Source organism: Elephantulus edwardii, unplaced genomic scaffold, assembly GCF_000299155.1.
Source record: "Elephantulus edwardii isolate Elephantulus edwardi_28Jun2011 unplaced genomic scaffold, EleEdw1.0 scaffold00208, whole genome shotgun sequence".
Taxonomy (NCBI): Eukaryota; Metazoa; Chordata; class Mammalia; order Macroscelidea; family Macroscelididae; genus Elephantulus; species Elephantulus edwardii.
In genome coordinates this window covers 2735477-2747761 of record NW_006399958.1, presented here as the reverse complement: position 1 = coordinate 2747761, position 12285 = coordinate 2735477, and the positions used below count along the sequence as shown (strand labels likewise).

At 53.0% G+C, this 12285-nt stretch overlaps 1 protein-coding gene and 1 pseudogene across 1 annotated transcript in view; both read right to left on the bottom strand.

The window, feature by feature from the left end:
* Nucleotides 1–1499: 1499 nt before the first annotated feature.
* LOC102873171 lies at nucleotides 1500–1872 on the bottom strand (annotated as a pseudogene).
* A 4318-nt stretch (nucleotides 1873–6190) lies between these two features.
* OSCAR (osteoclast associated, immunoglobulin-like receptor) overlaps nucleotides 6191–12285 on the bottom strand; it is an 11093-nt gene continuing 4998 nt past the window's right edge. Inside the window, exons 3-5 of the mRNA XM_006897373.1 lie at nucleotides 11660–11954; nucleotides 7565–7846; nucleotides 6191–6327 (exon numbers count right to left, since the gene is read on the bottom strand). Of these exons, the coding sequence (XP_006897435.1) occupies nucleotides 6191–6327; nucleotides 7565–7846; nucleotides 11660–11954 (714 nt within the window). The remainder of the gene's footprint in view (nucleotides 6328–7564; nucleotides 7847–11659; nucleotides 11955–12285) is intronic.

Here is a 12285-nt window from a genome sequence, read left to right as displayed (position 1 = left end):
TCTCTCTCTCTCTCTCTCTCTCTCTTTCTTTTCTTTCTATCCCCAGGGCTTTTTATTTTCAGGCGTGGTAGCATCACACAGCCCCATTTCTACAGTTACAACATAAGGCCTATTAGCTTGCTAGGAGTGATTTCTCACCCTCGATATGTACTAATGTGTGAAATTCAAAAGTAGAGTGGGTATCTCTCAATTGTTGTTATGTGCCATCGAGTCGATTACAACTCATAGTGACCCTATGTACAAGAGCCCTAAACTCTGCTCTATCCTGTGCCAACCTCACCGTCTCAGACACACTCACTCCCACCACTCCAGTCTCAGAATTGATCCATCTCATCGAGGGATTTCCTCTCCCACACCGTCCCTCCACTCCCCCAAACATGATGTCCCTCTCCAAGGACTGGTCCCTCCTTGCAACATGTCCAAAGTATATCAGATGAAGCTTCAGAAACCTTGACTCCAAGGAGCATTCCGGCTTCACTGTCTCCAGGACAAACCTGCTTGTTCTCCTAGCAGTCCGTGGGATATTCAACACTCTTCTCCAGCACCACAGCTCAAAGGCATCAATTCTCTTTCTATCATCCCTATTGACTGTCCAATTCTCCGTTGCATAGCACGTAATTGCAAAGACTATAGCCCAGATCAGATGCACCTTAGTCTCCAGCCTGATGTCATTGCTTTTCAGTACTCTTGAGAGGTCCCTCACAGCTGACTTTTCCAATACAATTTGTCTCTTGATTTCCTGGCTGCTGTTACCAAGAGTGTTGACTAGGGGGGGATCTCCCAATAGTAAGATAAAAAAAATGCTTTGTATCAAAGTCATGATTAAAAAAAAATAAGCAAGTTTAAACCTGCAGGCAGAGAAGACACTGGCAATACTGAGAGCTGCCCTGAACTGTCAGCCTTGAACTTATGTCAGCCTTGAACTTCCTCTATATCCTAAAAGCAGGTGAACCCTGGGGAGGCTGGTGCCCTCAGGGAATGAGGTGAACCGTGAGCCTGTGATTCACGGATGGGAGAGAAGTTCTCTGCTGGAAATGCAGGAACATGCACAAGACACAGACCTGCAGTTTACACACAAAGGCAGGACCGAGCCTGAAACCAGGGCAAAGCGTGGGGAGAGGCTTAATCCCATCTGCCATTTTCCAGCCTTTTGGCAACTCTCAGAAATTGGTGTCCCCTTGCCTGACTGGGCACTTACTGCCCTTCTGGCCAAGCAGCAGGGCACAGTGGTGAGCCTGGGGCCGTTGTAGACTGGCTACAGCTCAGCTCCAGGCCCTGTTTCTAGTCCTTTGTGACCGTGGGAGGGAACTGGTCTCAGACTCTCGGGTTAGAGTGAGAGAGGGGAAGGAGTTCAACCTCAAGGAAATGCCTTTGAGACCAGCTCTTGCCCTTCTAAGCTTAGGCCCAACACTTACCAGAAGCCAGACCAAGGAGCAGACGGAGTGGTAGTGTCATTGTACAGAAGTGGGTAGGCACAAGTCGGGGACCGTGGCCAGCTGCTAGGACAGCACGAACTGCTGCACAGTTTTCCGCAGTGACCGTCACGTCACCAGCAGGCAGGCCATTTCCTCTGAGAACTCGGTGAGCCGCTTCTGGGCCTGGTCATGGGTAACCATGGTCATGGCCCATCCATTCACCCGCATGAGCTTGTCTCCAATTTGCAGCCCGGCAATTTTAGCAGGACATCCTTCAGAAGCCCACGTGATGCAAATGCCCTTGTCTGTCTTCTCTTCAGAGAAGGAAATCTGGGAGGGATCCTGGTCAATTCCACCTCCAAAGCAGAAGCCCAGGATTAAGTTCTCACCTGGGCGCAGCTTATAAATTTCAACTCTGCGCCGCGACAGTAACAGGTTGACCCGGAATACAAGACATCTCGATCCCAATTCTCTCCATCAAGAACTGTTCCATGCAGCTTGCAGGAAAATTATCTTGAACCTTTCTATAACTATCTTTGTTTCTCCAAGTTCATAGAGTGTCCAGAGGCATGCGGTTTACGAAGTGGATGCCGCTTCGGCTTCCAAACCTGTCTTCAACTGGGAGTTCCGCCAAACACTGTCCACTATGGGCAGCTGTTAGGGCATTTGATCCTTTCCCTGCAATGGCACAAGGTTTGGCATCACAGCAATCCCAGATTACCTCAGTGCAGCAAATTGACAGAGGAGTGCTGTACAACTTACAAGAATGTTCCTCCAAATTATGTGGTTTAAAATTTAAAAAGGTGTGCATCATTGATTCTTTCTCCGTACCTATTTAATCTGCATACTGAGTAAATGATGAGAGAAGTTGGATTCTATGAATAAGAAGAATGTGGCGTGAGGGCCTGAAGAAGAATTATCAACAACCTGCACTCTGTTCTGCATTTGACATAACCTTGCTTGCTGGAAGAGCTTCCTGAAGAAGGTTGCACGCTGCAGCCTTCGTTCGATACGGATTGCATCTCCACCACTCCCAATAATGACCTTATTATTCGCCACAACTCACCAGAGAAAAGCAGGAATAGAAATTGGGAGGTCATGGCGGCGTCTCCGGCCTCTTCCAGTGATACTGTTCCGACTTCACTCTCTGTATTGCCCAAAACGTCCTCGCGGCTCCAAAATATAAAGTGACAGCTTTTGCTCTTTTTCATTCTCTGCATTTACATACCCAACAGTTTTCTGAGATCACAATCCGGAAATGACTACTGTGAATTGCAAAACCCTCTCAAGTCACTTCCCACTTCCTTAACGAGGATCTTCATCTGACACAGAGCTCTGGCCTTCAAATTACAGCCCAAGGAGATGGATCTGAACAGAACGCATCAAATCCTGATAGCTATAATCTCCTTCTGGAGGAATGAAAGGACCTATATAGCAGCCCAGAACGGTCTCTGTCTTAACAGCAATTAAGTCTGTCTTAACAGCAAGGCTTTCTGGCGTCCATGGTGAGACATGATGCCTGTGAATTCTGGGAGATGCCTCAAGAAATGTGAAGACTTAGAGCTGGATCAGAGCCGATAACGAAGAGATCTGACGTTTAAGGGTTCATAAGGGAGGGGTTTGTGAGGGCCTGTAATTTCAGAAGCAAATGGCCAGTGTTGCTTTTTATTCTGTCTTTTTTATTATTATTAATTTTAATGAAAATTGACAGAGACTTAGGATTTCCATTCATTCATTGTTGCACTTTTCTCCAGGTCTGTAGGAGAAAGCCATCCTGACCTCTCTTGGCTCTGGCATGAACAACACTATTTTGCCCGTGGACTTCATTTCACATACCCACCGCGGACACGCAGTGGCCAAGCTCAGCATAAGGCAGCCCCACCGATCCCTGGGAAACTGCTTGCCTAGATCAGTGTGATTCACTGCCTTAGGGCGTGCCCCTCCTACCTGCTGTAAAGGGTATTTGGGAGCTGGGCTTCTGTAGTTCCCCTATAAATATCTGTGAAATTACTGCATAAACTGGGGCTTGATCAGATGCGTTTGTCTTGCCCCCAATTTTTCTCACCTCTTGTCGCCCCCCCCCCATCCGCACTCCTCTTTTAGAACACGTGGAACCCGCAGGTCGTACACTCTTCTCTTCGAAAAGTAAAAGAAAAGTTCCCTTCCCCCAGGTCCATTCCACTATGCAGCCTTCATTCAGGACTCCCGTCATGACAAAAATACCTAATCACATATCCCTTTTAAACAGTTCTCTCCCTCATCTGTTTCAATGCAGTATACATAATTGATCCCATCTTTCTCAGTTTCCCCCCAACCCCGATGTCAGTCCCGTTTTACAACAGTGGCACTATACAATATTTGTCCTTTTGTGACTGAGATATTCCACTCAGCATAATGTCCTCCAGGGTCACCCTTTTTGAATAATATTTCATGAGTTCCTTATTTTTCAATGCAGCGTAGTATTCCATTGTGTGAATGAATATACCAGAGCTTCTCTATCCATTTGTTTGTTAAGAGCCTTCTCTTTCTATGACCTTCTACATCCCCCGGCAGGATGTCTTTTTCCAAGAAATAGTCCCCTCTTGACAACATGCCCAAAAGTCAGTGAGACGAAGTTTCACCATCTTTGCCTCTAAAGAGCACTTTTCTCCAAGACATATCTGTGTGTTCTCTTGGCAGTCGATGGAATATTGGGCACTTTTCTCGAACAGCCCAATTCGAAGGCATTGACACTTTTTCTGCCACGTTTATTCATTGTCACAGAAGTTAGTTTGTTTGGGGGGCAGGTTATATGAGCCTCATAGACTACAGATCTTTATTCATTATCTGACTTTGACATGCACAGCTGCACAGCAAGTGACTGGAAAGACCATGGCTGTGATCAGGTGCAACATAGTCTTTAAACTCTCATCCTTGCTCACTAGCACTTTGGAGGGGACCCTGACAGCCGATTTTCCCAAGACAACATGTCTTTTGCTTTCCTGGCTGCTGTCACCATGGGTTGTGAGTGTGGATCCACGCTAAATGACAACTTGACAACTTCAATCTTATCTCCACTTAACTCTATGATGTTTGCATGCAGCTAATGGGTTCAGATGGTCCGAATCCACCAGATGCTCTGCTGGAGAAGGGACAATCTCCTCCTGTGCCAGTTGGATCCCACTCGATGGTACACAACAAGAAGGGGAAAAAACAAACTGTGACGAAAGGGCATAACAGAGAGGATAGAAGGAGAATTGATGCCTTTGAGCTGTGGTGCTGGAGAAGAGTATTGAGAATACCATGGACGGCTAGGAAAACAAACAGATTTGTCCTGGAAAGGGTTAAACCGTTGGAGGCAAGGATTCTGAGGTTCCGTCTAACATACTTTGGACATGTTGTAAGGAGAGACCAGTGCTTGGAGAAGGACATCATGCTTGGGAGGGTGGAGGGACAGCGCAGGAGGGGAAGGCCCTCTATGAGGTGGATTGATTCAGTGACTGGGATAATTGGGATGGGAGTGTCGGAGACAGTGCTATTAGCACAGGACAGAGCAGAGTTTAGGGCTGTTGTACATAGGGGTCGCTATGAGTCGCAAGTGACTCGATGGCACATAACAACAATAACATAATGAATGGGAATGATTTAATGAAACGCATGTAAATGAAGAATAGGATGAAACTATATATATAAACTTTGTAAGCAAATCAATATAATTTTTTTTAAATAAAAAAGACTGCATCCTGGGAAACTCTTTACATAAAGGAAGTGCAGGCAGGCACCTCTGCAGAGGCAAGAATGTTGAAGCTGGTCTTACACACTTTGGACCTGTGGTCAGGAGGTGGCCAGAGCTTGGACAAAGGTATCACACTGATAAAGGTGGAGGGTCAGAGGAGAGGAAGGCCCTCAGCAAGGTAGACTCACACAGTGTCTGTCACAACAACACCAAACATCCTAGCAGAGGTGATGCAGATGACGCAGGACAGGACAGGAGTTCAGATCTGTTATACATAGGTCATTGTTGTTCATAGGTCATTGTGACTTGAGGCCATTTAACAACCCTTTTCTATAGGGTTTCTAGGAACCAGAGTGGACTTCAGAGCAACAGGGGTGTTTGTTTGGCTAACTGGAGTTGTTTGTTGTATTTTGTTTTGTCAAGTGTTGGTGTGTAAGGGTTTGTTTTTTTTTTTAAATCTTTGATTTATTTATCACCTCAGGTGGAGAAATGACCTGGAAAAAGGGAGTGCTTAGATGAAGGAACGCTGGACATATAAAGCTGGGTCAGTTAGGACGGAAGAAGGGTGGCGCAGTGGTTAAGTGCGTGGCTTCTGACATGCACACCCCAGATGCCGCAGCCTGCGTCTGTAAACACTGTTGTTCTTGTCAGGGGCTGTGTGGAGTCGAGCTCTGTAAAGATTGTGTACCGTAGAGTCGTAGAGTCGGAACCAATCCACAGCTGACCCTCAGGCAGTTTTCCAGGGCAGTTAATCGCACAGGAGGAGATAGTCCATCCTTCTTCCAGGGAGCTTCTGGTGGCCTCGAACCATCTGCCTTCAGGACTGCAGTGCAGCTTCTTGCCACAAGGCCACCAGAGCTCCCTTCCAGGTATCTCTGTCCTCTGTGGTGGCAGCGTGCTGGAATCCAATCCACAGAAGTGGGTTTGGGGGCGGCGGGTATATGAGCCTCATAGACTAGGGATCCCCCAAATTGCCAGGTCAACCCCAAGGAGCACAGCTTCTCCTCCATCTGTCACTGGTCTTCTCATGCTGGTGACTTTATCCTTGTTGTCCTGGGACTCAGGGCCGGGGGCCACCGGGGCCATTGTTCCTGCTGCCACAGTCAAAAGCCACCAAGGCGCAGAGACAGATGAGGACGAGGCCGGCCAGCCCCAGGCGGATGAGGTTCCCCCGAGTATAGTCCGAGGACAGATCGCCTGTGGACGGAGCGGAGGCACAGCCAGTCAGCGCGCAGTCCTGTAGTCTCTCCTGTACACCCGGGGTGGCCATCACTCAAACCCCAAAGGTGGAGTTGGACACGGACAGAGGACGATGGGGAGGGGGTGGGGGGCGCCAAGGTCTAAGAGGAGGGGAATAGTGGGGGCAGGGATTCCCTAGTCTGAGGGAGGAGGGCCTGTGGTCAGCACTCTGGGGCCTGAGGCGGAGCGCGTGGGGTCCTGGACTGCCGGGTCTGAAGGGAGAGAGGCTAAGGGCCCTGGACTCCTTGGTCCGGGGGCCGAGAGGGTGGGGTCCTAGATTCCGGGATCCGGGGGCGAAGGGCGTGGGGTCGTGGACTCCGAATCTGGAGGCAGAGGGCGTGGGGTCCTGGACTCCCGGGTCCTGGGGCAGAGGGCATGGGGTCCTGGACTCTTGGGTGCGGGGGCAGAGGACGTGGGGTCCTGGATTCCTGGGTCCGGGGGCGGAGGCATGGGGCGTGGATTGCCGGGGGCGGAGGCGTGGGGTCATGGATTGGGGGGTGCGGAGAGCGTGGGGTCCTGGATTCCCAGGGGCGGAGAGCGTGGGGTCGTGGACTCCCGGGGGCGGAGAGTGTGGGGTCCTGGACTGGGGGGAGGGGCCGGAGGGCGTGGGGTCCTGGACTCCCAGGTTGGGGGGGGCCGGAGGGCGTGAGGTCCTGGACTCCCAGGTGCGGGGCGGAGGCATGGGGGCGTGGACTCCCGGGGGCGGAGGCGTGGGGGCGTGGACTCCCGGGGTGGGGGGTGGGGGGCGGAGGGTGTAGGGTCCTGGACTCCCAGGGGCGGAGGGGTTGGGGTCCTGGACTCCTAGGGGCGGAGGGGTTGGGGTCCTGGACTCCTAGGGGCGAAGGGCGTGGGGTCCTGGACTCCACTGGGGGGAGGGGCCGGAGGGCGTGGGGTCCTGGACTCCCAGGGGCGGAGAGCGTGGGGTCGTGGACTCCCGGGGGCGGAGAGTGTGGGGTCCTGGACTGGGGGGAGGGGCCGGAGGGCGTGGGGTCCTGGACTCCCAGGTTGGGGGGGCCGGAGGGCGTGAGGTCCTGGACTCCCAGGTGCGGGGCGGAGGCATGGGGGCGTGGACTCCCGGGGGCGGAGGCGTGGGGGCGTGGACTCCCGGGGGCGGAGGCGTGGGGGCGTGGACTCCGGGGGCGGAGGCGTGGGGGCGTGGACTCCCGGGGGCGGCGGGCGTGCGGTGCGCGCTCACCTTCCCAGCTCACCACCAGTGGCTCGCTGCGCAGGGACAGCACGTAGGGCGCGGAGGGCGTGTGGTAGTAGCAGCTGTAGGTGCCGGGCGCGCGGGCGGCGGTCAGCGGGAAGTCGGCCCAGGGCTGCGCGCCGTCGCGGTACTGCAGGGGCGCCGCCTCGCCCGCGCGGTACAGCGCGAAGCTCATGCCGCCCACGCGCGCCGCGCAGCGCAGGCTCACGTTCGCGCCGCGCGCCACCACCGGGCCCGGCAGCGCCAGCAGCGTGGGCTTGGGCAGCGAGTCTGCGGGGCGCGGGCAGCTGCGGGGGACGGTCCGCGCAGGTCCCCTCTCCACCCCTCCTCCGCGCCTCCTCGTCCTCCGCCACCCTAACTCCTCACACGCTCCTCATCCTCCCATCTCTTCCTCAGTCTTCTCCCCTTGCCCACCATCCTCCTCCGCAGTCCTCCTCATCTTACTCCCCCAACACCCTCTTCCCCACCCTCCTCCCGATCACCCTCCTCCGCATGCTCCTCCCCTACAGCGTCCTCCCTGTCTCCCTCCTCCCCGTGCTCCTCCCCATCACCCTCCTTCCCATGCTCCTCCCTACAGTGTCCTCCCAATGCTCCTCCCCCTATGGCCTCCTCCCATCACCCTCCTCCCCATGTTCTCCCGTACAGCCTCCTCCCCATCAGCGTCCTCCCCGTGCTCCTCATCACCCTCCTCCCCATGCTCCTCTCCATCATCCTCCTCCCCATGCTCCTCCTCCTACACCCTCCTCCCCCTCCCTTCTTCCCTCCTCCCACTTACATCCTCCTCTCCACGCTCCCTTCCACCCCACCCTCATCTCTCTCCATCCTCCTCTGTCCTCCCTCTTCTGTCTTTTCCCTCCTTAGGCACTCTCCCCTCCGTCTCCTCCTCCTCCTCTACCTACATCCGTCCCCACCTGCCTTCTCATCCTTCAACATCATCCTCCTCTTCCTTCTACATCCTCCCCTCCACCCTCCTCTTGACACCCTCCTCCCTGCCGTCCTCCTCCACTCTGTTCTTCCCTTTCCCCTCCTCTGTCCACAACCTCCCCTTTCGATTCCCCTTCCCCTTCCCTCCTTCTGCATCTTCCCACCTCCATCTTCTCCTTCCTCTTCCTCCATCCTTCCCCTCCTCTTCATTCAGCCTCTCCCTCCTCCACCCCGCTCCTCCCCTTCCTCCACCCTGACCCCACTTCCCCCCCACCCCACCTTCCAGCCTTCCTCTCTCCTCCTCCTCTGCTCCCTCTTCCGTTTTCTCCTCCACCCCTGCGCTCCTTCTCCTTGTCTTCCTCCGTCTTCCACCTCCTTGGCTTTTCTTTCCCTCTCCTCATGTCTCACCCGGGTTCTCCCTGTCTCCCTCTCTCTCCTTCTCCGTGTCTTCCTTGGATTGCCCACTCTGTCTGTCTCCTCATCCTCCCCAGACTGTCTCTCCAAGCATCCCTTCTCTCTCTCTCTCTCTCTGTCCCTCTCCTTGCACGAGCCTCTCTCCCTCATTACATCCCCCCCTCTGTGTGTGTGTGTGTGTGTGTGTCCTTGTTATCTGCACCCTCTCCTTGCACGTGCCTGTCCCATCCCTTCTCTCTCTCACCACATCCCTTCCGCGTGCACTTGTATCTCAGTGTGAGTCTCCCTGCCTGGTTTTCAGCTGCTGTGTCTTTGGGTCTTTCTCCTTGCGTTCCTCTGTTCCTCCACTGTTCTCAGCCTCCGCTTTAGTATTTGGGGCTGGATGTCCTCGGGAAAGGGCATCATGCTCGGAGAGGTAGAAGATGAGAAAGAGAGGAAGACCCTCGAGGAGTTGGCCTGACAGTGACTGTAGCGGTGGACTTGGCATCTGTCAGAGACAGCGATTGTGAGGACAGCGCAGACCAGAGTAAGACTACAGTGCTGTCCAGCCTCACAGGGTCGCTGTGAGTCACAGGTGACTGAACAACACCTCAGAACACTTTCTGTTGGGAGAGAGGGAGGGATGTCCCTCACACTAAGTTTAGCAGATCTCTGGTCACTAGACCCCTGGTTTCCACCCACTAGAGGCCGGTCACACATATCCTCTCAAGCTATAATGATGAAAAAATGCCTCCACCTGTCACTAGGGGTCACCTGGCCCATTTGATATTGAGTCTTCTCTGACGTGGAGTGACCCTGCAGGATGAGGCAGGGCCACCCCGTGGAGCTTCCAAGGCTGCACTCTGCTGAAGCCAATCACCAAGGCTTCCTCCACTGACTGCTTTGTCACAGTCGCTGAGTTGGGACCACCCCAAAGTGACCTTCCAGTGGGATTTCAGCGACTGTAGATCACATGGGGAGAGACTGCACATCTTCCTCCTGAAAAGCAGCTGGTGGCATTGAACCATCTGCCTCTGGGTTGGCAGCACGACTCCTTACCCGCTAGGCCACCAGAGCTCTCTCTGCTCAGGCCCACCTTACTCCTCAAAGTGACATCCTTGCTTAACACTGTAAAGAGACCTTTTGGCAAAAGTGGCGTAGTCTGTTGGCAGTGGCGCTGATGGCCCAAAAGCCGTCCCTCTTGGGGGATTCAAACCCACCGAAAACTTAGGACAGTCTCCTCCAGTGCAATTTACAGCCTCAGAGACACCCCCCTCCCCCCAGAGGGTCAGAGGAAAGGGCAGTAAGTGACTTACACTTGGAAAAGTAGGGAGTGCAAGAAGCCCCTCCCTACACTGGACCAACAGTGACCACAGCAGCAGGCTCAGACACCGTGGACATTGTGAGGATGTTGTACCATAAAACAAGGTGCTTGTCTGTCGTCACATTTATTTTTATGCCTCATAATCTACAAGATGGACTGTAACAACAACAGCAATATATATGTGTCTATGTATGTGTGGTGTTGCGTTAGCACTGACCCTTAGCTGACCCTCCAGCGGGTTTTTAGAGGCTGTAAATCATATGGAAGGAGATTCCCCATCTTCTTCCTGCAGAGCTGCTGGTGGATTCGAACCCTGTGCCTTTGAGTTGGCGGCGCAAGAATGTGGCATCGGGATCGGAGGAAGATTCATCCATAACCTGTGTTACGCAGATGACACAACCCTGCTTGCTCAAACTGAGGAGGACCTGAAGCATTTGCTGCAGAAGGTCAAGGACTGCAGCCTTCAATATGGATTGAAGTTCGACATCAAAAAGACAAAGATTCTCACCACTGGGCCAATTGGCAGCTTCATGATTGATGGAGAAGAGATTGAGGTTGTTAACAATTCCGGCTTGCTAGGTTCCACTATCCACACTCTTGGCAGCAATCAAAAGATTAGTTGTGTTAGAGAAATCTGCTGTCCAGTACCTTTCAAAGGTGCTAAGAGTAATGACATCAGTCTAGAGACTTAAGGAGCGCCTGATCCAAGCCATGGTTTTTGCAATTGCTTGCTATGCATCAGAGAGCTGGACAATGACAAAGGATGACAGAGGAAGAATGGATGCCTTTGAGTTGTGGTGCTTGAGAAGAATCTTGAACATACCATGGACTGCCAAGAAAACAAACAGGTCTGTCTTGGAGAGGGTGAGACCAAGCTGTTCCTTAGAGGTAAAGATTTTGAAGCTCCATCTCACAGACTTTGGGCATGCTTCCGGAAGGGACCAGTTTTTGGAGAAGGACATCATGCTTGGAAGGGTGGAAAGACAGCACAGGAGAGAAAGATACTGGGAACACAGTAAGTGGGGTAATAGGGGCAGCTGTGTCAGAGACAGTGAGAATGGCTCAGGATAGGGTGGAGTTCAGAACTATTGTATACAGAGTCGCTATGAGTTGGAAGCAACTTGATGGCACATAAGAAAAACAATGAATGTGTGTATGCACTGCTGCCAACCCAAAGGTTGGCAGTTCAAGTCCACAACCTGCGCTGAGGGAGAAAGATGGGCAGTTTCCTCCTGTGTGGTTTACAGCCTCTGAAAACCTGCTGAAGGGTCAACTATAAGTTAGTTCCCACCTAATGGCCATGAATAGTTTTATTATGTAAATGTGGATGTGTGTATTCTCATATCTCACTCATTCTATGTCTCTCTGCCCTCTTCTCTCTTCCATCACACCCCCCACCCCCCGTGTCCCTTCTCTTCCTCACCCTGACCTCCTGGACTCACCTGTCACCAGCAGCTCCAGGACATCACTGGGTAAGGACCAGATCCCTGGTCCCCACCCTTGTCTCCTGTAGCAACAGTGGTACCTGCCTCCCTGGGCGGGGGTCACCTCCTCCAGAAAGAACTCCGCCACCTCCTCGGCCACATCCCGGAGTCTCCGTGGGGTGATCTCTCCATCCTTGAAGAGCGCAAACCTCCAGGCAGGTTGGGGAGCCCGGCACCTCAAGGTCACATTGATTCCGGGAGTCACGATGGTACGGGGCAGAGCCTCCAGCCATGGCTTGGGGTGGGAGGCTGGGGGGGGTGGACAGAACAATCAAGAAGGTCTGGGTCCTGGGGGTCTCCTGGGAGCCCAGGGAGATGAAGGGAGAGGTGTGGAAAGAGGGAGGTCCCCTTGGGCACTCACTGTCCTTTTCTTGGCCTCTGTTCATTGTTTGTAAGATGAACCCCTCACAACTAGCTTCAGTTGAGAGGTGGTTGTTGCAGTTAGATGCTCTCCAGTTCACTGTGACTCCTAGCAACCATATGAACAATGGATCTGCCCTATCCTGTGCGTGACACACTCGGGCCCGTTGCTATAGTCACCAGGCAGCATTGATGGGGTGGTAGTGATAAGTTCAGAATTCTCT